At 48.7% G+C, this 23,731-nt stretch overlaps 1 protein-coding gene across 12 annotated transcripts in view; it reads left to right on the forward strand.

Annotated features, from left to right (window-relative positions):
• The window catches only part of Nwd1 (NACHT and WD repeat domain containing 1), a 70,656-nt gene that overhangs the window by 15,001 nt on the left and 31,924 nt on the right, over positions 1-23,731 (forward strand). For 4 of the 12 annotated variants that reach the window (XR_003947304.1, XM_006531090.2, XM_006531086.2 and 1 more), the window contains exons 4-11: positions 922-1,219; positions 5,385-6,654; positions 7,097-7,126; positions 9,679-9,882; positions 10,962-11,121; positions 13,182-13,299; positions 13,879-14,037; positions 20,699-20,896. Coding sequence is in view for 9 of the 12 variants with exons in the window: in XM_006531090.2 (XP_006531153.1) it covers positions 922-1,219; positions 5,385-6,654; positions 7,097-7,126; positions 9,679-9,882; positions 10,962-11,121; positions 13,182-13,299; positions 13,879-14,037; positions 20,699-20,896 (2,437 nt within the window). In the remaining 3 variants the exon portion in view is untranslated. The remainder of the gene's footprint in view (positions 1-921; positions 1,220-5,384; positions 6,655-7,096; positions 7,127-9,678; positions 9,883-10,961; positions 11,122-13,181; positions 13,300-13,878; positions 14,038-20,698; positions 20,897-23,731) is intronic. The other 8 variants (XR_003947305.1, XM_006531087.4, NM_176940.5 and 5 more) reach the window with 3 other exon arrangements.

The following is a 23,731-nucleotide window of genomic DNA, read 5'->3' on the forward strand; positions in this document are numbered from 1 at the left end:
GCTCCAGTATCAAGGACTCCTGGTGATGGCTCCCAAAACCTCTCTAGCTCCCACCACACTAACCCAAATGAATGAGGGCTTTTGCCCCAAACTTCCCCTGTGAGGCTGGAAGGCCTTCCTTTGGCTATCTTGTTCCTGTGAGGCCAAAAGGGACCCAGGATTGGTGGCCTGTGCTTTTCTGCTCAGTTGCCCAGAAGGCTGAGGCAGGGGCTAGCCTGGGCAACATGAGAGCCCTGACTCAAAACAGCAGAAACCCACTTGTTTCCTTCACATGTACATGTGCGTGTACACGTGAACCCCTCCACAAGTGCACAGACACACGTGCATGCACAGGAGCATGTGCAGGCAATCACACACTGGCCTGTGTGAACTACTACTTTTGGGTGTTTCTCGACCCTCTCCTCCCATCCTATGTGTTCTTCCTCCTCCATCTTCTCTCCTTTCCTCATCACTACTCCCCTTCCCCCCTCCTCCATCTTTTTTGTTTGGTTGGTTTTTTGTTTTGTTTTTTCGAGACAGGGTTTCTCTATATAGCCCTGGCTGTCCTAGAACTCACTCTGTAGACCAGGCTGGCCTCGAACTCAGAAATCCGCCTGCCTCTGCCTCGTGAGTGCTGGGATTAAAGGCGTGTGCCACCACACCCGTCCCTCCTCCATCTTGTAGCTGTTGCAGGCTCCCCATTTGTCTGAGACAGCCTTCCTTTGCTGTCCACATTGGCCTAAATCTCCCACACTTCCCACCTCAGCCTCCACCCTGAGTGTGGGGATTGTCTCCACACCAGCTTCTTTGTGTAATAGTCACACCATCAGGTGACCATGAACACCAAGCTGGTGTCCCTTCAGTGTGCTTCCTTCATAGTCCCAGAGTTCAGTGTCAGGTGGGATTTGAACCCATGCCTGTCTCTGTCTCCCTCCCTCCCAGGCCCTCCTGGGTGACCAGTACGGCCCCTGCCCGGTTCCCCGGAGGATTGAGGAAAAGGAGTGGGAGGCACTAAGAGCTCAGCTGACCTCCAGGCCTCGAGATCTGGAGCTGGTGACCAGACATTTCCAGAGAGACGACAACACCATTCCTCCAACCTACGTCTTGCAGCCTTCAGGCTCACTGGTGGTCCCAGGGCCTGAGGAGGCCACCTTAACCTCTGTCCTGAGAGGTGGAGCCCAGGAGGCCTGGAGGCTAGGCCTCATCAGCCAGGAGCAATGGATGTGCTATCACCGATCAGGTGAGACCCAAGGAACCTCCAGAGGTCCATGGGACACAGGACACCCAAGCCAACATGTCCCCTGTGATCTCAAACGCAAGTGAAGTAGTGTATCATCTCAGTGAATGTTAACCCTGCTTGGCTCTCAAGAGACTGCATAACCTTGGCCAATGTTAGTCTCTAGGACCCTCTTCTTGACCCCTGGCTCTGCCCTCCTATCTCCCAGGGTGACCGCCATCTCAGTTTGCCTGGGACTGAAATTGTTCAGGAATGCAATACATTCCATTCCTTCCCTTCCCTTCCCTTCCCTTCCCTCCCTCCCTCCCTCCCTCCCTTCCTTCCTTCCTTCCTTCCTTTCTTCCTTCCTTCCTTCCTTCCTTCCTTCCTTCCTTCCTTTTGTTGTTGTTGTTGTTATTGTTGCTGATGATATGATGTTGGTTTTGGGAGGGTGTCTTTTGTTTTGTTTTCTAGATAGGGTTTCTTTGTATAGCTTCAATTTTCCTAGAATTTGTTCTGTAGACCAGGCTGGCCTCAAACTCAGAAATCCGCCTGCCTCTGCCTTCCAAGTGCTGGGAGTAAAGGCACATGCCACCATGCCTGGCTGCATTTATTTATTTTTTATATAGGCATTTATTTATTGGCTGGGGAGTGTGTGCCAGCCATGGAGACATGTGGAGGTCAGAGGACAATTTGCAGGAACTCAAATGATACTCATGCTGATACTCACTGACCTTAGAAAGCAATGTGTGTGTGTGTGTGTGTGCTCGAGAATGCATATTCGTGCACAGGTGCTTAAGAGTGTGTATGCAAATGTGTAGCCGGAGATTGTCAGTTATCTTCTGATTGTACATTGAGGCAGGGTTTCTCACTGAACCCAGAGTTCACAGATTAAGCTAGAGTAGGTGTCCAGCTTGCTCCACTGAGCCTCTCTCTCCATTTCCAGTGTGCTAGGTTACAGTCAGCATGCCTTTATGTGAGTGCTGACGATACCAGCTGGAGTCCTCATGAGTCTATGGCAAGCCCTTCACCCACCGAGCCTCTTGGAGCATTCAAACAAACAAACATTTATTTATTTATTTGGGATAGGATCTCATGTAGCTCAGGGTAGGCTTAAACCTGTTATGTAGTCAAAGATGACCTTGAACTCCTAACGTCCCTGCCTCTGCCTCCTGAATATGGAGATGGCAGGTGAGCATCACCACTCCAGGCTTATGTTTGGGTGGAATCCTGTGGGTCTCCTTCTCCCGTGGGTTGTTGGCCCACAAAGGTGAAGGGAACAGAATTAATGAACAGGGTTTTGGATGACCTGTGAGTACAAACAATAATAATGACACATCAGAACCAGCTTTGGGGAGACACATAAACTTTACTCAGGGTAAATCAAGGGTTATATAGATTTGGGGCTATAGGGTAGAAATATCCACAGTGGGCAAAGGTCTGACGTCTAAGGTACTGAGCTGCCTCATTAACATGGGGAGGCATTCCAGGAATCTCAGGTGCTAGCTAAACAGGTTTCTAGCAGGACAAGGGAAGGTGAACCTGTAATCTAACCAAGGCTACATGACTTTCTGAAGGTATAGTGTGTGGGGTCTGGGATCCCCCAGGATGAAAAGAGGAAAGCCTCTATGAAAAGGGGATCCTGCCATTCTGCGCTGAGATCAGAAGGCTGTCGGACATTGGTAGACTTGGAGAGGCAGGGCAACAGAGTCTAAAGCTTCCTGCACACAAGGCAGTGTTCTGCCTACTGAGTCACAGCACAGGAATTTATATGAATAGAGTTCTGCTGAACAGGCCCCAAGACCCAGAATTTAACTTAACAATGGTGCTTTCCAATTAACTAGATTTCAGACAACATCGGGCTCTTCTGTCCCAGCTTTTTTTTTTTTTTAGCTGCCCAGGCTGGCCTTGAACCTGTGATCCTCCTGCCTCAGGAGACTGAGTAGCTGAGGTAACAGCCCTTTGCTGCCAAGCCTGTCTTGGAAAGGCCCTCTGTTGACTCTTGTCCTTGACTGGAATGTAGGATCTCCAAGGGCCTGGCCCTTCCATCTTCGGAGAGCAGGGAGACTCCACTGAGCCCCAGAGAGGCTTCAAAAATATCTCCTTAGATCTGGCTGCTCCTTCAAAACAAGAGCCTCTTGAGACAAGTCAGTGGGAGCTCAGGCTGCAAAAAAGCTAAGAGTCTGGAGGCACTGCTGGTCCAGCAGGAGAGCGCTGGCTGGTCTTCCAGCAGGAGAGCGCTGGCTGGTCTTCCAGCAGGAGAGCGCTGGCTGGTCTTCCAGCAGGAGAGCACTGGCTGGTCTGTCTTCCAAAGGACCCGAGTTCAGTTCTGCTCCCCAGACTCCTTCCTCACACGCACACCCGCACACACATATTACACATAACTAAAAAGTAAAGACAAGCTTGATGGTTCTTTAATCCCAGTAGAGGAGGCAGAAGCAGACTCTCTGAGTTTGAGGCTAGCCTAATCTGTGTAGCAAGGACAGGCAAAGCTGTGTAGAGATAAATCTTTAAAAGATAAAGGAGTCCCGGGACAGCTATGGTACAACTTACAACAGGAATCAGCCAGCTGCAGGCTTACAGCTTGCCTCATAAAAACAATTCCACCGGCACACACTCAGGCAGACTCACCGGGGTGTGGTTTGCTGTACTCTTGCTGCAGTGTCAGAGTGTCCAAATGTACAGACTCTTCTTTTTTTTTTTTTTTTTTTTTTGGCCCATCAAGCTTATTCCCAGACTGCAGGAGTCTCTTCCACCTGGCTACTTAGTAAAGACTCCAAACTCTAAGAATCCTTTCTTCTTCCTCTGCCTTCACAGTCCCATGGCCCCTTGCTTCGTGTCTGAGAGCATGGTTTCACTCACTTGGTACCTAAGGTAACCTCAGTGCCAAGCCCTCACGTGCACTGCAGCTGCTAACTCATGCAGGAGTGGAGTGTTTGTTGATCGACTATGTGAAGAGGACACTGAGCTCACAGGGCTGAAATCCCCATCTGTAAAGCTAATAGTGGAGGGACATTTAATACTGCCACCTCGGTCGGACTAATTCCAGAGCACTCTGTCACTTTAATAAGAGGCTGTCCCCATGAAGCAGCCACTCCCATTCTCCTGGCTTAGCTTTGCTGTTGGACACTTCTTATCAACGGGATCACACACTGTGTGTGGTTAAAATTTTTTTTCTTTTGAGGCAAGGCCTCCTGTGTAGTCTAAGCTAGCTTAGAATTGTGTATGCTCAGCTAGCCAGATGACTCAGGAACTAAAGGTATTTGCCACCAGGGCTGATGACTCCCGTGATAGGAGAGTCCTGAGTTCTACAAGTTGTCCTCTGACCTCCACACATGCTCGGTTGCACAAACACCCACAAACCCACAAATGCCATCCCCTCAATTGACTTAACTAAATAAATAAGTGTAAAAAAAGAAGTGATTGTTTATTATCCCAGGCTGGCCTCATCCCAGCAACCCTCACCTTAGACTCCTGAGGCCTGGGATTGGAGGTGGGCCCCACCCTGCTGTCTTAGCTGTGGGCTTTTCTTTTTTGTGTGTGGTGTACATGTGATTATGTGGGTACTCCAAATGGAGGCCAGAGCAGGACATCAGTAATGTCCTTTGTCACTATCCACCTGATTCCTTTGAGACAAAGTCTCTTCTTGAATCCAAAGTTCACAGTTTTGGGTAGGCTGGCTGGTCACTGATCTTCACAGGTGTGATATGTAAATACTTCTTTGCCCCCCTCCCACCTCCCCCCACATACACTCACTCATGCATACACACACACACACATACACACACACATGCATATACACACACACACATGCACATACACACACATACACACACATACACACATACATATATACACACATGCACACACACACATACATATACACACACATGAACACACACATATACACACACACACTTCACACTACACACACACACACACATACACTACACACACACACACACACACACACACTCACACACACACACACACACACACACACACACACACACACACACACATGCATGTGCTCACACATCCTAACCTGCCATGTGGGCTTTTGCAAGCCATCCCAAGTGACTGTCCCATTTGTTAAACTTCACAGTCTGTGTCCCTCCGAACATGTTTCCCAGAAGTACCTCTCAGGCCTCAGTGACTGTGATGGCTCCTTTTGTCCTCTGTTTTGTAGTTATTGAGTGGGAGATCGAGCTTGGCCTACTGAGCTCAGCAAGAGGGGACCAGGGAGCTACCGTCTTCCTGAGAGATGTACAGGACCTCAATAAACACATCTTGGATGATTGCTCTCTGAAGATGGTGGATCGGCTGGTAGATGGCTGCCTGGATACCAATGCCCAGAGTCTTCTCAGTGGTCTTAAAGGGCGCATACTAGATGCTCAGCCTGGAGCCCTAAAGTCCCACCACCTGTCCTGGAGCCGAGACCTGGTCAACCCCAAGAACAAGGCTCACGCTCGTTACCTAAAGCAGTTGAGCGAGCAGTTCGTGGCCAGGACCAACCATCAGGTCCTGGAGCAGCTTCGAGAGCTGGAGTTGGCCAGACAGGAGCTGGGTTGGCTCTACCAAGAGATCCGCCACCACCTCTGGCAGAGCACAGAGTCTACCAAGGTCTTCTGCGGCCACCAGGAGCTCCTGGCCCAGCTCAGGCAGCAGCTCAGACAGGATGAGAGCCGGACACATACTCCCTTGGTTCTCTTTGGACCACCAGGCATCGGGAAGACCTCTCTCATGTGCAAGCTAGCCCAGCAGGTACCAGAGCTACTTGGCCACAAGACAGTGGTTGTCCTGAGGCTGCTAGGGACATCAAAGCTGAGCCTGGATGCCCGCAGCCTCCTCAGGAGCCTGTCCTTCCAAGTGTGCTTGGCATATGGGCTGCCACTGCCCCCAGCCCAGGTCCTGGAGGCCCACAGCAGGGTGGGCCATTTCTTCCATACTCTCCTCCACACCGTGTCACAGAGGAACTTTGAGTCCCTGGTGTTGCTCCTGGACTCCGTGGATGACCTGGACTCCATATGCCATTCTCCGAGGGTCTCTTGGCTGCCCCTCAAGTGTCCTCCAAGGGTGCACCTCATCCTCTCTACATGCTCAGGCCAGCAGGTTTTACATAACCTGCAACAGACCCTCAAGGACCCCAGCACCTACTGGGAGGTGAAGGCCCTGTCTGGAAGTCAAGGCCAGGAGTTCATACAGCTGCTGCTGGCTGCAGAGAAGAGGATGCTGAGCCCGGGTCAGAGAGATGTCCTCTGGGCCAGCCTCCCAGAGTGTGGCCACCCAGGGAGGCTAAGGCTGGCCTTTGAGGAGGCCCGGAAGTGGGCCTCCTTCACTGTGCCAGTGCCCTTGGCCACTACAGCAGAGGAAGCCACACACCAGCTCTGTATACGCCTGGAGGAGACACATGGGGCACTGCTGGTGGCTCATGTACTGGGCTATATTGTGTCTTCCAGGTAAGTTTGCCTCCCTCCTCCCTCCTTCTTTCCTCCTGCTCTCCCTCCCTCTGTCTTCTCCCTCCCTCCCTCCTTCCCTCCCTTCCTTCCTTTCATTCCTCCCTCCTCCCCTCCCTCCCTCCCATTCTCCCCCTCCCTCCCTTCCTCCCCCTCCCTCTTTCTTTTTTGTTGGTTGGTTGTGTGTGTGCAAATATGCACATTCTGAAGCCAGAGGACTTTGAGTGTCCAGCTCTCTCACTGTCTACATTACTCCTTTGAGTAATTCTCTTGCTGAACCTGGATTTAGGCTAACCCCAGCGAGCCCAGCACTCCTGTCTCCAGGCTTGGGTCACACCCACATAGCCACACCCTGCCTTTTGCTGGGCACTAAGTTCCTAAATCTCCCAGAGCAGGTTCTCCTTCCACAGAGCCACATGCATGCTGCTTCCTTCCTTTTTTGTAGGGATTTGGACAGAACCTGGATTTTGTGGAGGTTAGTTATGTGTTGTGTGATTGAGCCTGGGCCCCAGACCTGCATGTAGCCTTTGTATCTTACTGCTTTGTTAAAAAGAGTTCATCAGCTCCAAAAGTGTCCTGGTGGGGTTTTAGGGGTTTTAGATATAGAATTCTGTGCATCTTTTTTTTTTTTTTAATTGTCTGATTGCTCTGGCTAAGATTTCAAATTCTGAGAGAAGCCAGAGTGACACACGTGTCCCATTTTTGATTTCAGTTGGCATGTGCACAATGTGTTGGTAGTCACTTTGTCTCCCATAGCTGTTATCACCTCAGGGTTGTGGTGGTCCACTTTGACTGCCTTGACACTTGGAGTCGACAGAGAGGAACGTCTTAGGGAGGTTTTGTCTGGCTCTGTTAGGCCTGTGGGCATGCCAGTAGGAGCGTGCGCACACGTGCATTTGTGTTCATGTATGTGTGCATGTTGTCTGTGTATTTGTGTGATGTGTGTGTGTAAAGCACATCTCTGTGTGCATGCGTGCTTATGCGGGTGCATGCATGTGTGCATGTGTATATATGTATCTGTGTGTATGTATGTGTGATGTGAGTGTGTCTGTCTGCCTGTCTGTCTCTGTGTGTGGGGGTATGCCTTGATTGTTTTTTTTTTTTTTTGAAATAGGAGGACCCAGCCAGAACATGGTAGCAGCATGCTTGAGCTGGGTCCTGGTCTGTGTAAGAGGGAGGAGCTAATGGAGCATAAGTAGTGAGCAGGTGTCTAGGAGGTAGGGGTTGTGCACATGAATGCAGTGCCTGCAGAGGCCAGAAGGGGGTGTCAGACCCCTGGAGCAGGAGTCACAGACAGCTGTGAAACCTGGGTGTGAGTTGCTGAATGTGGGTGCTAAAAAACAAATTGAGATCCTTTGCAAGAGTAACAAGCATCTTAACCACTGAACCCTCTCTCTAGTTCTTAATTCAGGGAGGGATGGGAGGTGGGGCTGGAGGGTTGTATTAGTCAGGGTTTTACTGCTGTGAACAGACACCATGACCAAGGCAAGTCTTATTAAAAACAACAACAACAACAACAACAACAACAACAACAACAACAACAACAACATTTAATTGGGGCTGGTTTACAGGTTCAGAGGTTCAGTCCATTATCATCAAGGTGGGAGCATGGCAGCATCCATGCTGTCATGGTGCAGGCAGAGCTGAGAGTTCCATGTCTTCATCCAAAGGCTGCTAGTGGAAGACTGACTTCTAGGCACCTAGGGTGAGAGTCTTAAGCCCACACCCACAGTGGCACACCTACTCCAACCAGGTCACACCTGTTCCAACAAGGCCACACCTCCAAATAGTGCCACTCCCTAGTCCAAGAATATACAAACCATCACAAGGAGTAAGGGGTAAGGGGTAAGGTCCTGTGATCATATATTGACACTTCTTGTGGTGGCTGATCTTGGTTGTCAATCTGACACCCTGGGCAGATGAAACCTCAGAGGAGTGGCCCATGGGCAAGTCTGTGGAACATTTTTTAAATTACTAGTTGATAGGAGGTCCCAGCCCAATGTAGGCAATGCCAACCTTGGGCTTCAGCTCCAGCCTCCAGGTAGGAACCTGCCTTGAGCTCCCAACCTGACTCCATGTAGCAAAAGGAACATTTTCCTCTCTGAATTGATTTTCTTTTTTAGGCCTCATTATGTATCCTTGGCTAGCCTAGAACTCACTATATAGACCAGGCTGGCCTTGAACTCTGAGATCCTCCTGCCTCTAGTTTCAGAGGACAACTTGCAGAGTCAGTTCTCTCCATCCCACATGATGGTCATGTTGGCAGCTGTTGCCTTCACCCTCTGAGTCATATTGCCAGCTTAGTATAATAAGTTCAAGAATCTATATGCATAACATTGACATCATATGTACTACAAATGCTGTATAATGAACACACGTTTGTGCATACTAAGTATATATGTCTGTCTATATCATCTCTTGTCTATATCATCAAGTCTTTTTATTTTTGTTTGTTTGGTTGTTGTACTGTCTCTGTAGGCTGTCCTGGAACTTGCTATGTAGACAGACTGACCTTGAACTCATAGAAATCCATCTACTTCTGCCTCCCAATGCCTGCTACTATGTCCTGCTCTAAAATATTTATTCTTATAGTTGTGTGCATGTCAGCATGCTGGTCTGTGCACCTCATTGCCGGTCAGATCCTCTAGGAGCTGTCTGACTCGGGTGCTGGGCATTGAACTTAGTCCTCTCTCCAAAAGGTTCTTTATTCAGCCATATCTCCAGCCCTTAAAAAAATTGTGTGTGTGAGTGTGTGTGTTTGTGTGTGTAGCCCAGGCTATCCTAGAACTCACTATGTAGCCAAGGATGACCTTGAGCTCCTGATCCTCCTGGCTCCATCTCCCCAGTGCTTCCATAACAGAGGTGTGTCATTGCATGACAGAGATCCCCTGGGCCTGGAGAGTGACCTGTGCATGGTTCTGCAGATGCATGAAGAGGGGGCGTCTGCAGTGAGCTGCGCATAAGCCAGTACATGATCCCTCTAATCCTCCTCATAGGACACAATGTGCTATGCCCCCTCACCCACAGGTACGGTCTCTCAGAAGCAGAGCTGAAGGATGTGTTGTCTTTGGATGATGAAGTCTTGCAGGCTGTGTACCGGGACTGGACGCCACCTAGCAAAGAGCTGCTGCGCTTCCCGCCCCTGCTGTGGGTGCGGCTCCGCCGGGACCTGGGACACTGCCTAGTCAGGAGGCCCGTGGATGGCTGCATGCTACTGGCCATTGCACACAGGTAGGCTCTAAGAAGAGACACTGTCTTTGTGGGACCCTGAGAGCAAAGGCTGCCAACCAAATCCTTGACTTCCTTTTCTGGGGTAGCCAGGCAAGCTAGCATAAATCAGGTTCCATTGTAAACTCTACATACCTAATTTGTTGGTTTTGTGCATTTATTTGAGTGTCGTGTGAGGTACTATGGGATCCTAGGTAGGGGCTCCACGCCACACCTCATCCCTTTTTTTTTTCCACTCTGTGTGTGTGTTATGCATTTTTGTGTGGTGCCCTCACCTGAGTTGTGTGCACATTTGGAGGACAGAGGTTAACCTCAGGTATTTTCCTCTATTGCTTTTCACCATGTTTTGAGATAGGGTCTTTCACTGAGCCTGAAGATCGCCAACTCAGCACATTGGCTGTGCAACAAGACTCCTCTTGATTCTGCTCCCTTGCAAGTGCTGGGGTTACAGGTTCTTCCTACCTCAGCGGGCTTTAACATGTGAGTTGGGGATTTGAACTCAGATCCGTATGCTTATACAGAAAGCACTTTATCTACCAAGTCATCCTCCAGACCTCTTTTCACTTTTTGATTTCCCATCATGTCTTGTTAAGTTGCCCAGGCTGGTCTAGCCACACACAGCTTCCACTTGTTACCCTCCTGCCTCTTGAATGCTGCAATTACAGTCTTGCACCACCATACCAGGTCAAAGGTTCCTTTTACACTTATTTATTATTTTCTGTATGTGTGTGGATGGGTATGTGCCATGGTGTGTGTGTGTGGAGGTCAGAGGACAACTTTGGGAATCGGCTTTCTCCTTTTATGATGTGAGTGGCAAGGATTGAAGTCATGAGGTTTGGCAGCAATCACTTCTACCCACTGAACCATTGAACCTTCCCATTGCCCCCAAAAGCAAGAGGGAGAGGGAGAGGGAGAGGGAGAAGGAGAGGGAGAGGGAGAGGGAGAGGGAGAGGGAGAGGGAGAGGGAGAGAGAAAAGGGCCATTTTTGAGACCAGTTTAAGTAAGAAACAGGACAGGGGTGAGCAGACAGACTCTGAACTTGCACTGTCCCTGGGTCATCATCCTGCACCCTTTCTCTACAGACAGCTGTCCCAGGTAATCCAAGTTCGATATCTGTCTGGGCCTGAGAGAGCCAAGAGGCATGGCGTGCTAGCTGAATTCTTCTCTGGAGCCTGGAGCCAGGGGATCAAGAAACTTATCACCCTGCCGCTTGTAGGGAAGCCCCTGAACCTGGACCGCAAGGTGAGGCCACTGGCCACTCCATTCCCAGAGCCACACTTTGCCATAACTGTCCTTTTCCCTCTTTCCCACTCAAAACACCGTCCGCATCCCCTTTGGTTCCCTCTCACAGCAGTGAGGCAACTCCTCAGCCCTGAAATGCAATTCTGGGTGCAGGTCTCAGTAGAGACATGGCTGCTGTTTTGCACTAAGTATTTGTGGAGCGTATGCCATTGATGAGGATAAAATGAAAATGTCAATCAACACTGGGCTGGTTGAAAACCCTCTACCTCCTACTATGTCAGCTGCTCAGTTAGGAAGGAGCAGCCTTCCTGCTGTCCATGTCAGAGCTGAACCTCAGGAGAGGGCTGTGACTGTTGTAGATGAAGACTTACTCCTTGGCTGAATATCTGAACCCACATTAAAAAGCCAGGGGTGCTGGGCAGTGGTGGCGCACACCTTTAATCACAGCACTCGGGAGGCAGAGGCAGGCAGTTTTCTGAGCTCAAGGTCAGCCTGGTCTACAGAGTGAGTTCCAGGAAAGCGAGAGCTACACAGAGAAACCCTGTCTTGAAAAACAAAAAACAAAAACCAACCAACCAAACAAACAAACAAATTTTTAAAAAGCCAGGGCCTAGAGACAGCACTGGCTGCTCCAGCAGAGGGCACCAGTTTGGTTCCCAGCACTCAAATGGCTGCTCCAAAGGATCTTACACCCTCTTCTGGCATCTGTGGACTCTGTACCTATGTGGTGCACATGTATACATCTAGGCAAAACATCTATATACATAAAATAAAGTAAACCTAAAAAAACAAAAGACAGACATGATCAGGTATGGTAGGATTCACACCTTTAATCCCAGCACTCAGGAGGCAGAGGTAGGTGAATCTCTATGAGTTTGAGTCCAGTCTGATCTATAAATCGAGTTAGTCCTAGGGCTGCATAGTGGTGAGACTATGCCTCATAAAACAAAACTAACCTAGACAAAAAGCCCATAATGGGGAATTTGGTGCCTCTCTGGGACTTGATGGCCAGTCTGTCTAGCACAGTTGATGATTCAGTGATTGATTGATTCAGTGTGAGCCTATCTCAAAAAGTCACGTGGAGAGCAACTGAGGAAGAACTGTCTGTGCACTCACTGTGCACGTACATGTGTGTACCACATGTACACACATGGGTACATATGATTACTGGGGTACACACAGAAGTAATCAAGAGCACCAGTCCCATACTTGGGGAAACCCACTCCGGCCAGTCTTGCATGTAATTCTTCCTGGTTCTTTCCCTCATGGGGCTTGGTGTCATAGACACCGAGGGAGGATGCTGTTCCCATGTCCCTGAAGCTCGGTTCAGCCACCTCTGCCTCTGAGCAGTCTCCAGGATCTCCTCTCTATTCTCCTAGCTCAGGACCTCCTGCTTTGTTTCACTCTGTCTTCACCAGGAACAGTTCCAGAATGCAGTCTGGCCATGCCTCTCCTCTGATACCCCTGATAGCTCCCCAGTGCCTCCATGTGCAGTCTGAGCTGGCTAGCCTATCTGCCAGGGTTCATCTGCTGCCCTGTTTGAATCTCCCCTGCCTTATGAGGGTCTGCCTAAGCTCACTGTGCTCTCAGCCTTCAGTTCTTTGCCTGTCATTGGGCTTTTGTTTTTGTTATTGTTGTGTATGTTTGGTTTTGTTTTGGAGATGGGAGTCTCACCTTTCTGTCTCAGTTGGCCTAGAACTTAAGCTCAAGCGATCCTCCTGTCTCTGCCTCCTGAGGATCGGGGACTGCAGGTGAGCACCACAATGCCCGGCAATGCCACTGCTCGGAAGTATTTTAACAGACAGACTCAGAGGCCCAGCTCCAATGTCCCACCTTCAGCAGAACTCCTCCATTTCCCTACAAGCCTCATCCTTGAATTGCTCAAGTTCCAGGTCCCTTCTTCTGTCCCAGCCTGGCTGTGGGAGGTGATGGGTATCTCTGTTTGCTGCTATGTCCCTGTCTCCTCCAGCACCATCTGGTGCCACCTTGGCCAGTGTTTGTGACATGAAGGAAGCACTTGAATTCAAGTCCAACCTGATGCCACTTCCTACTTCCACCAGGTGGCCCCACAGCCACTGTGGTTCTCAAGCACAGTGGCCAACCTGAGGAAGCTGACCGAACTGCCCTTCCATCTGCTGCATGCAGGCCGCTTGGAGGAGTTGAAGCAGGAGGTTCTGGGTAAGGGGGCCATGACAGAGGCCATGAGGGAGGGCCTTTGAGGCCTCACCTACCTATCTATCCATCCATCCATCCATCCATCCATATGTCCATTTATTTGTCCATTTATCTATCTGCTACAACTTTACTGGTTTAACTCTGTAGTTTCCCTTCTGTACTAACCTCCCCCCACCCATCCTTCCACCCATCTATCTTTCATCCATTTGTCCATTTAGGCAGCTTTTCTATCCATTCGTCTATTCATCAACTGTCCACCTCTCAGTCTATCTATGTATCTGTTCCATCCACCTATTTTGCCACCCACTGTCCATACCTGTGATTTTCAAACAATAGACATTCTTACTCAGGAGACACTTGGCAAATCCTGAACACATTTCTGAGAGTTATACTGCAGATAGAGGTTGCTGGCAGCATCTGGGGTGGAGTCCTGGTCAAGGCTCCACATTACATCAATCACAGCTCAGTGCCCACTACAGAGACCCATCAGCCTCAGTGCCAGAAATGTTGAGTTTAAGAGTCCAGGAAGACAGGATGACCATTCTCCAGCTCTCAGAATGATCCATTCCTTGTCCTCCACAGGGAACATGAGTTGGATCTCATGTCGGGGCATCTCTGGAGGCATTGAGGTCCTGCTGGATGATTTTGACATGTGTGCCCCTCACATGAACTCTCCTGAGGTTGATCTGGTTAGAGAAGCCATCCAGCTGTGTGGCCCTGCTGTGGAGCTCCGGGGCCTGGGTAAGTGTCCTGGCCTGACAGGCTATGTTGTGTACTTGTCTCTAGAAACACATTCTTCCCAAGTGACTGCAAGTTGATTTTTCACCAACCTACACATCCATCTGTCAATTATTCATTCATCTGACCATCCACCCATTCATCCACCTGTCTATCCATCTACCCATTTGCCCATTGATCCCTCAACCTTCCGTTCACAAATCTATCCACCCATTCACACATCTATATGTGTCTGTTTTCATCCACCCACTATGTCACTTTCTTGTTTAACTCCATGATGCCTTCTTCAAAACTAACTTGCAGGATTTGGAATGTAGACAGGAAGAACTTTGAAACAAAACCTGAAAAACCAATGCCTACCTCCCTCTGTACCTGCATTTTTCTTTAGACAGATCCAGGCAGGAAGTAGTTCAGGGGAATGAAGGGAATTGTGTTCAGACTTAATAACAGGAGACAAAATAAGTCACTTGGATTTTGTTTTTGTTGTTTGTTTTTCAAGACAGGGTTTTCCTGTGGAGCTCTGTTTGTCCTGGAACTCACTGTGTATGCCAGGTTGGCCTTGAACTCACAAATATCCACCTGCCTACCTCCCAAAGGATTTTTAATGGATGAAATCCAGAAAAGAAGGAGAATTGCAGGAAGATGACTCAGTTAACAATGTGCTTGCTATGAAAGTGGGCTGACTTGCCCTTAGATCCCCAGTGTGCATGTAAGAAGCCATTGTGGTGCTGTACGTCTCCCATGCTCTGTGTGGGGTAGAGGCAGGAGGATCAGAGGATCTGCTGGCCAGTTAGTACAGCTGAACTTGTGAGATCCAAGGTCAGTGAGGCCCTCTTACCAAAGTGGAGAGTGGATGAAAAAAAAATACCTTATGGTGACCACTGACAGCACATACATGTGAGCATGCACATACATGAGTATATGAATATGAACACATGAGGATGTACACATACAGGCATGTGAATGCACACTTGAACATGCACACACACAAGGCACATACAAGCATGCACACACACAAACATGCATACATGCATACATGGAGCATGCATATGAGAGTGCACATATGAATACAACACATACAGAATAATTACTGTAGGTAGATGGGGTGATGCACCTGCTTTTCCAGAACTCAGGAATCTGAGGCTGGAAAACTACTGCAAGTTCAATGCTAGCCTGGATTACATAGCCTGAGCTATGGTGTGAGACCCTACTTGAACAAACCACACACATATGCACACACATGTGTACACACAAAGGAGAAAGGCAAATGTTCTATGAAGATTCTCCTTCCTTCCTTCAAGACAGAGTCTCAGTGTGTAACTCAAACTGGCCTCAAAGCCACAATACTCCTGCCTCAGTCTTGTGGTAACAGGTGTGCCGCAGTCTAACCTCTATTGGGTCTCCTATCTGTGGGGAACGAATTTCTGGTTGCAGGTGGGCAAGGAGTTGGTGAGAATGGGGTGACAAACAGACACGACACAAGGGAGTGTGTTGAATCTGAATGCATTGTCCAAACGAACACCAGACTTTTTTATACAGAAGAAAAACAAAAAAAGCCAGGTGAACACATCCACCAAGTTACATTGACACAAAACAAATAAGAATGCATACATAAAAAGTTGGCGGGGACCAGGCCACATTTACCACTTAAAATGGAGCCAGGTGAATGCTCTGATGCAATGCTAGTCTATTGTTAAACTCACCACCAGGGGTTCTTTAGTAAATACCTGATTACGCTATTCCTCTGGACCTAGTGAAGAAACCTGTACCAGGGGAATTCCCTTCCACTAACTCTTTCATGTGACAATCCACCTATTTGCTAGGCCATTGTGTATTCCTGTGTTTGGGTGTGACTCAGCTATTGTCCTAAGTAATTACTATGCAGACTAGCCCTGAGCTTTCCTAGTTCTGTACTTTGTAATGCCTAATTAGTATCACAGTCTCTACTAGAAGTGAATTTAAGTGTTACTGAATAGGTAACATTCTTAGTGAATTCCAAGCTCAGGGTCGGCTTCAAGGATTTTCTAGGAACCATTGGAACACTGGTGGAGGCTTAGCTATGTCAAAATCAAACCTTAAAGGCACTTATAAGAAAACAATTCTGAAAGAGAGCACATGGATCCAAACACCAGACTAACGTGGGGACAGGCTTTGAATAAACAGGCTATGGGAATGCCAAGGTTCCAGGAGGCTGTTTCTGTGAAATTCTTTGCCTCAGGACTGCTTTCAGGCTTTAGGCCGGTAGGTAAAGCAGAGTGCACTGGAGTGGTCGAAGCACAGGTGTGAGCCATCATGTGCAGCTTTATGACAACTACCCCTTCTGGGCTTGAGGAGCTCTCCTGTTTGTCAGTTCGTGTTCCGGATGGTATCTTGTTTCATGTGCTATTTCTTATCTACTTAAGTGCATTTATTTTTTATTCTGTGGGAGTATGTGTGTACCCCAGTACACATGTGGAGATCAGAGGTTTCATTTCTCTCTTATCTTGTGGCCCTGGTGAATGGCAATCACCTTTGTCTGTGAAGCCATTTTGTCTGCCCCAAGATTTTATTTAAAAGTAAATTTGGAGTGGGGAGTGGAGATTGGTGCTGGAGTCCCAGGCTAGAACCCCAACATTGGCAGTTCCCAGAGACATCCTAGCCTCTCACCTGACTCAACAGGTGACAAGATGCATGGAGGAAGATCAGGTGTTCAAGGTCTGCCTCAGATACATAAGACACACTGACAAAAGAGAAAGTAAGGAGAGAGGGATGGAGGGGTGGAGGGAGGGAGGGAGGAAAAGGAAAATTAAACGAATGGGGAAAAGGTAGGTCCTGTGCCATGGCTCAGTTAATAAAAGTGTTCTTTGTACAAGCATGAGGACCTGAGTTCAAATCCCTAGCCCCACTTAAGAGCTCAGTTCACCAGCATGCACCTGCAAACCCAGGGGTACAGTCAGGCAGATCCCAGTCTAGCTGAATATGTGAGACAGGCTCAACGAGAGGCTTGATCTCAAAAAGTACATGGCTCATTACATAAAGGTTCTTGTGGCAAGCCTGAGGACCTGAGTTCAGTCCTGGGACCTAAGTGCTGGGAATAGAGAAGTGATTCCCACAGGTCCTCCATTGACTGCCACACAGGCACACAAACTAAGAACAAAAACAAAAACAAAATGTAATGTAAAGAATTAAACTGTCAAACAATTCAAAGATAAATTGGTAATCTTAGAGTTTGGTAAACCTCTGGGTGTGTTCTATGTGTATTTCAAATAGGTGTCAGTATGTCAGCTAGGTGTGTCCTGTGGATATCTTTGTCCCCCATATTTGTCTGATGTGTGTGTATGTGTGTGTGGTGTGTATATATGCATGTGTGTGTATGTATGTATGTATGTATGTATGTATGTAGTGTGTCTGGTGTATGTATTGTTTGTGTGTAGTGTATGTGTGTAGTGTGTGCCTGGTATGTATATGGTGTGTGTATGGTATGTGTGTCTGATGGGTATGTCTTGTGTATGTGTTTGTATATATCTGATATGTGTTTGTCTATGTGTGTGTGATATGTTTAGTGTATGTTATATGATGGGTGTGTCTGGTGTATGTGTGTGATGTGTTTGATGTGTATGCCTGGTGTGTGTGTTTGATGGGTGTGTGTGTGGTCTTGCAGCGCAGCGGTCATGGGGGAATAAAGGGAGTGGGAGAAAACCCGTGTTCCACCAGAGTTCTGGTGCTCTGGGCGGGTGGACGCAGAGGACGGCCACAAGCTTTCCATGCGACCCCGGGTGGGGGTCTGGCTGTGGGAAGCTATGGACCCAGCTTGCAGGGGTGGGGTGTTGGGGGGGTGGACAAGGGGCAGTCCTAGGTCTCTGGGCCTCACGGAGGCCAGAGATAACAGGTTCTCAGTCTCAGGCATCCCAGACACCACTGTACACTGCAGAAGAGCTGAGAACAAAATAGAGGCCCCCCAGGATGTCTTGGTCAGCCCCAGGGCCAAAGGGAGGAGAGGGCAGGGAGAGAGGGCATACTAGATGGTTCCCATGCGGGTGAGAGTCCTTGGTCTGGTCCGTGGCTGGAGCCCAGGAAGGCCTTCTGGTGGGAAGTTAGATGGGGCTCTTTAGGGGAAAGCCAATCCCATCGTTCAAGCACGGTGGGCCTTGATGAGCACAGACAGTCTATGGTTTTAGAGCTTTATTGTAGAAAGGCAGGGAGAAAGAGAGAAGGTAGAAAGAGAGAGAGAGGCCGGCCATGGCCATGTGGAGAGAGGGGGGAAGAGAGAGGGGCCAAGCAGCTCCTCTTATAGTGGGTTGGGCTACCTTGCTGTTGCCAGGTAACTATGGGGAGGAGCATGCCTGGCTATAGTCAGGTAACTGTGGGGGTGGAGTCTAGCCAGAATGCCAAAAGCTTCGGACTGATAGTCACAGAATTAAGGAGTCTGTGGTGTCAGGCACCTGTCTCTGGGAATGTGGCTCACTGTTCCATCCCTTGTAGAGTTTTCTACTGGGTCGCCCGAGCAAGCTCCATTCAACCAAAATAGGCTGCCTTTCATGGCCCCATATGGTGTGTGTCTGTCAGGTGTGTCTTTGATGGGATTTGTTTGTCTCTGCCTCTCAGGTTACAGTGCACGCTTGCAGACTGGGCTTTTGCCTGAGTTCTGAAGACTGAGCCACCTCTCCATCCAGGGTGTTTAGACATTCCGTGCAACCCCATTACCACCCTCCCTCAAACCTTGCTGACACTTTCTCTGTGAAACCTTCATTCCCTATATCCCTCCCCAGGTCCAGGCTCCTTCCTCTTAGACTGCTTTTGGGCTCTCTTCCTGAATTTGAAGGCTCTACATACTTCCTATAAATTGTTTAAGAAAGTGAACTCTTCATGTGCTAAAGGATAACGTTGAACTCTTGATCCACTTGCTGCCCCTTCCCAAGTGCTGGGATGACAGGAACGTACACTATTTTTGCTTTATGTGGTACTGGGGATGGAGCCCAAGGCTTTGTGCATGTTGGGGGAGCACGCTACCTACTGAGCCATCTCTCACAATACACCCTCTGCAAGGACTTTGCAAAAGCTCCTTCATTTACAACCCAGCAGCAGATGGAGTGTGGTAAGAGATATCACCACCAGAGGGCATCGCAGCAGCACAAGTTCCCAGTGCATTTCTCCTCCAGCATGGCCACTCTGCAGGCTTTCAGGGAGCCAGTTCTGATCCTCTTCCTTCCTTCCTTCCTTCCTTCCTTCCTTCCTTCCTTCCTTCCTTCCTTCCTTCCTTCCTTCCTTCCTTCCTTCTTTCCTTCCTTCCTTCCTTCTCTCTCTCTCTCTCTCTCTCTCTCTCTCTCTCTTCCTCTCTCTCTCTCTCTCTTTCTTTCTTTCTTTCTTTGTATGTTTAGGTGCCCATGCAGAATAGAGGAGTTGGATCCCCGGAGTTTGAGTTTCAGGCAATTGTGAACCACCTGATATAGATGCATACTCTTAACCACTGAGAATTTTCTCCAGTCCCCTCCATATACAGAATATTTTGTTTGTGTGTGTGCGTGCATGGTCAGTGTGTGAAAGCTGGAGGGCAGTCTGAGGGAGTTGGCTCTCTCCTTACATCGTGTGGGTCCTGCCTATTGAACTCAGGTCATCAGGCTTGATAGCAAGCACATTTATCCCCTGAGCAGGATCTCTAGCCTCTGATACTCTAGCCAGCGATTGGCCTGGCTTTGAACTCTTTATTATTATATCTAAGTACACTGTAGCTGACTTCAGACACACCAGAAGAGGGCGTCAGATCTCATTATGGATGGTCGTGAGCCACCATGTGGTTGCTGGGATTTGAACTTAAGACCTTTGGAAGAGTAGTCAGTGTTCTTAACCCCTGAGCTACCTCTCCAGCTGGCTTTGAGCTCTTAATCCTTCTGTCTGATGCTCCTGAGAGACAGGACACCAGGCATGAACAGAAGTGCCCACTGTGGGCATCTTGCTCTACTGTGCTGCATTGGGGATACACTGATGGCCCAGCGGAGATGCTTGTCCCTGGTTAAAGAGCAGAGAGAGGCTGAGGACTGCCAGATGGGCTTCGGGGATGAAGTCAAACAGCAGCTTAGGGTGATAAGCACTGGTCTGGAGCCGGGGAGTTTGGCAGAGGTGGCATTTGAAAGCTGGGTACAATTTACCTATACACTGAGTTTCCCACTCTCCTTCTCTCTTCCTTTCTTCTTTCATCTGTCCATCTATCCATCTCTCCAGTCTTCCCCCACATTTTGCCAATCTGTTCATGCAGCTCCCTTCTGCCCTCACATTCATCCATCTCCCCATCCTCCACCCACTTTCCACCTATTCTTGAATCTATCCATCCACCATACCCCTTGATCTCAGGTACTTGGGGAGCTGAAGTGAGAGGTTCTCTTGATCCCAAGAGTCAAGGCTGATCATAGGAATAATAAAATGAATAACTAACTAGTTAATGAACTGATTGATCCAAAAGTGCCTCTTGGAGAAGAATGGCTGGCTTGAGGAAGAGCTTCAGGCAAAGGAACATAGTCAGCAGAGCCTAGAGGCTGGCAGCTATTCTGTGCTCAGGAAGCAGGGATGGACACAGGAGGGATGGCAGGGCCTGAGGTTGAGGGGTCCCAGATTCTCTTCTGCAGTCTTGTAAGAGTTGGGGTTAGTTGGTGTGGTTCAGCCAGGTGGGTGACACCTCATTTTGTTGCAGAGAAGAGCGTCCTATACACCGAGCTCCTGGCCAGACTCCTTTTCTTTGCTGCATCACATCCAGCAATGATCGGACAACTGTGCCAACAAGCCCAGAGCTGGTTCCGTGCCTGCCCCTACCCAATGCTGGTGCCCCTGGCAGGATTCCTGCAGCCACCTGGTGGACCTCTTCGAGCCACTCTTACTGGGTGTCACAAAGGTGAGTATCCCCAACATTACATTACAAAACCCATACCAGCTCACTGCATACTCAGGGGCCCAGATGCCAGGTATTCGGGGCTGCTCTCTGGGGCTCCCCTCTGGGACTTTCCCTTGCCACCTCATGCTGACTAGGCTTTCTGTGTCCCCTGGGGCTGTAGATTGCTGCTGTAAATACTGCTAATGATCCTGGAGCTGGCAGACTCCTACCTATGAGGTTTTGTCCCAGAGTTGCTGGCTGCAGAGTTCTACAGGACTTAAGTTCTGACATAGTTGTGTCACCATATGTCTGTCCCCTTCTGTGTGACTCACACACCACCTACCCACACCCATACTCACACACCACCTACCCATACCCATACTCACACACCACCTACCCATACCCATACACATCCTTCTGCCTCCCACCCATTGCCTGCCTCCCCACATCTGTTCATCCACCCACCAACTTTATCTATCCGACGATCCACTTACCATCCACTCATATTTCTGTAAGTCTAGTCATCCACTTTTCCACCCATACCCCTGCAGAGGATTTTTGCTCACTCATGCATCTATTGGTGTATCTGTTCATCAAGCCATTGATCCACACATCCACCCACCTATCGTTCCTTCCCTCTATCCAATCTTTCATTCATTACCCACCCAGCTGCCTGATAGTTATTGTTTTTCTAAGACATTTTCTTTTAAAATTTTCTCTCCATCTCTCTCTCTCTCTCTCTCTCTCTCTCTCTCTCTCTCTCTCTCTCTCTCTGCATGGGCACATGTGTTTTACATATGTATAGGGGTTCCCAGAGAGGTCAGAAGAGTCTGTCAGACCCCCTGGAGCTGGAGTCACAGACAGCTGTGAGCCGCCTGATGTGGGTGTGGAGAACTGAACCCAGGTCCCCTGGAAGAGGAAGTGCTCTTAGCCTCTAGGCCATCTCTGCAGCTGAGCTGTACCTGTTCTTACAGCTGACCTCACTCCACGAGTCCCTTCCTAGCCAGTCCCTGCCCCACCCTGCCCCTTCCTCTCATTACATACAGCTGCTTAGCAAATGACCCTTGGACCACTGCAGAGCTTTGACTCACCACTTCCCCCCTGGCCTGCCCTCTTCCTTCTCCCTCCTTTCCTTTGTCCATACACATTATCTCTCAGCCATCATGAGACCCACACACATCACAGGGCTCCAGGCTCCAGGCTCCAGCTTTGGCCATCTTGTGCCCCAGGCAGCTTCTCTCCACAATAGCAATTTTGACTGCTCAGAAACCAGAGAGGAAATGACTCAGCAGCTGCACAGTGCTAAGGACCCTGCTATAGAAGGGGGCTAGTGAGAAAGAAACTCTGTCTTCCCTATGGTGTCATAGAACTAGGACTCTTTGAGTCTAGTTGCCCTGCCTACTTTCACCGTGAGTCTTATTGGCCAGTGATGACTGCTGTAGCCCATACTGTCATGGTGACATTCAAACCAGGGAGAAGGGGAGAGAGGAATGGACAGAAGGTTTCTTCCTTTTAGGGGCATCACCTAGAAGAACTTGTTTCTACTCTTATGTCTAGCACTAGGACATCTCCCGTTGTAAGGCTGTGAGAAAATAGTCTCCTCATGTGAGCATTGGTATAATTTCTGTCTCTGTTTCTGTCTATGTCTCTCTCTCTGTGGTGGAGATTGCGTGGGTAACTATATACTCAGATAAAAACTTATCTCCAGCTGGGCTGGAGAGATGGCTCAGCAGTTAAGAGTTAGGCCTCTCCAAGTTCCTGGCAGAACAAGGAGCATTATAACAAAAGGTTATTTAAGGCCTTTTAAGAAGAAGGTGGGGGGCTGGTGAGATGGCTCAGCGAGTAAGAGCACCCGACTGCTCTTCTGAAGGTCCTGAGTTCAAGTCCCAGCAACCACATGGTGGCTCACAACCATCCGTAAGATCTGACTCCCTCTTCTGGTGTGTCTGAAGACAGCTGCAGTGTACTTACACATAATAAATAAATAAATATTTTTTTAAAAAAAAGGTGGGCTGGAGATATGGCTCAGTGGTTAAGAGCACTGACTGCTCTTCCAAAGGTCCTGAGTTCAAATTCCAGCAACCACTTGGGGGCTCATGACCATCCATAATGAGATCTAACGCCCTCTTCTGGTGTGTCTGAAGACAGCTACAGTGTACTTACATATAACAATAAATAAATCTTTTTTTTTTTTTTTGGCTTTTTTGAGACAGGGTTTCTCTGTGTAGCCCTGGCTGTCCTGGCACTCACTCTGTAGACCAGACTGGCCTCGAACTCAGAAATCCACCTGCCTCTGCCTCCCGAGTGCTGGAATTAAAGGCGTGCGCTACCAATGCCCAGCACAATAAATAAATCTTAAAAACAAAACAAAACAAAACAAAACACATGAGCTTTGGGACTTTCTCACTAAATGAAGAACATAAAATGATCATGAATACAGTCACAGATGAATCTGTGATGCTGTGATGGATTAGTGATATCTACCAGGGTATAGTCAGGGCTTTCCATCATGTCTGGGACAGGGATGCATCTGTGCTTTGTGGGCTTCCTCTTGTCATGCCAGGGATTGAGGAGGCTGCCCACCCTGGGCTTTCGTTTCCTGACTTGTTTAAGTAGGACTAAAATGTGAGTTAATGTTTCCAAGATCACATAGTAACTTTGAGTACATGAGAAGAAAAAGGAAAAACAAAGAAATAAAGAAAGTAAGGGTCTGTCTAGCTGGGCCAACTGTGACTTAACAGTCCCCACCAATCAACCCTTCACATCTGGGGAAACTGAGGCATGAAGAAGGAAAGGACACAGCGGCATTCAGAAAAGTCTGGTTTCTGCATGCTGAGTTTCTCTTTTCTTTTTAAA

This window comes from Mus musculus, chromosome 8 (assembly GCF_000001635.26).
Source record: "Mus musculus strain C57BL/6J chromosome 8, GRCm38.p6 C57BL/6J".
In the NCBI taxonomy this organism is placed as follows: domain Eukaryota; kingdom Metazoa; phylum Chordata; class Mammalia; order Rodentia; family Muridae; genus Mus; species Mus musculus.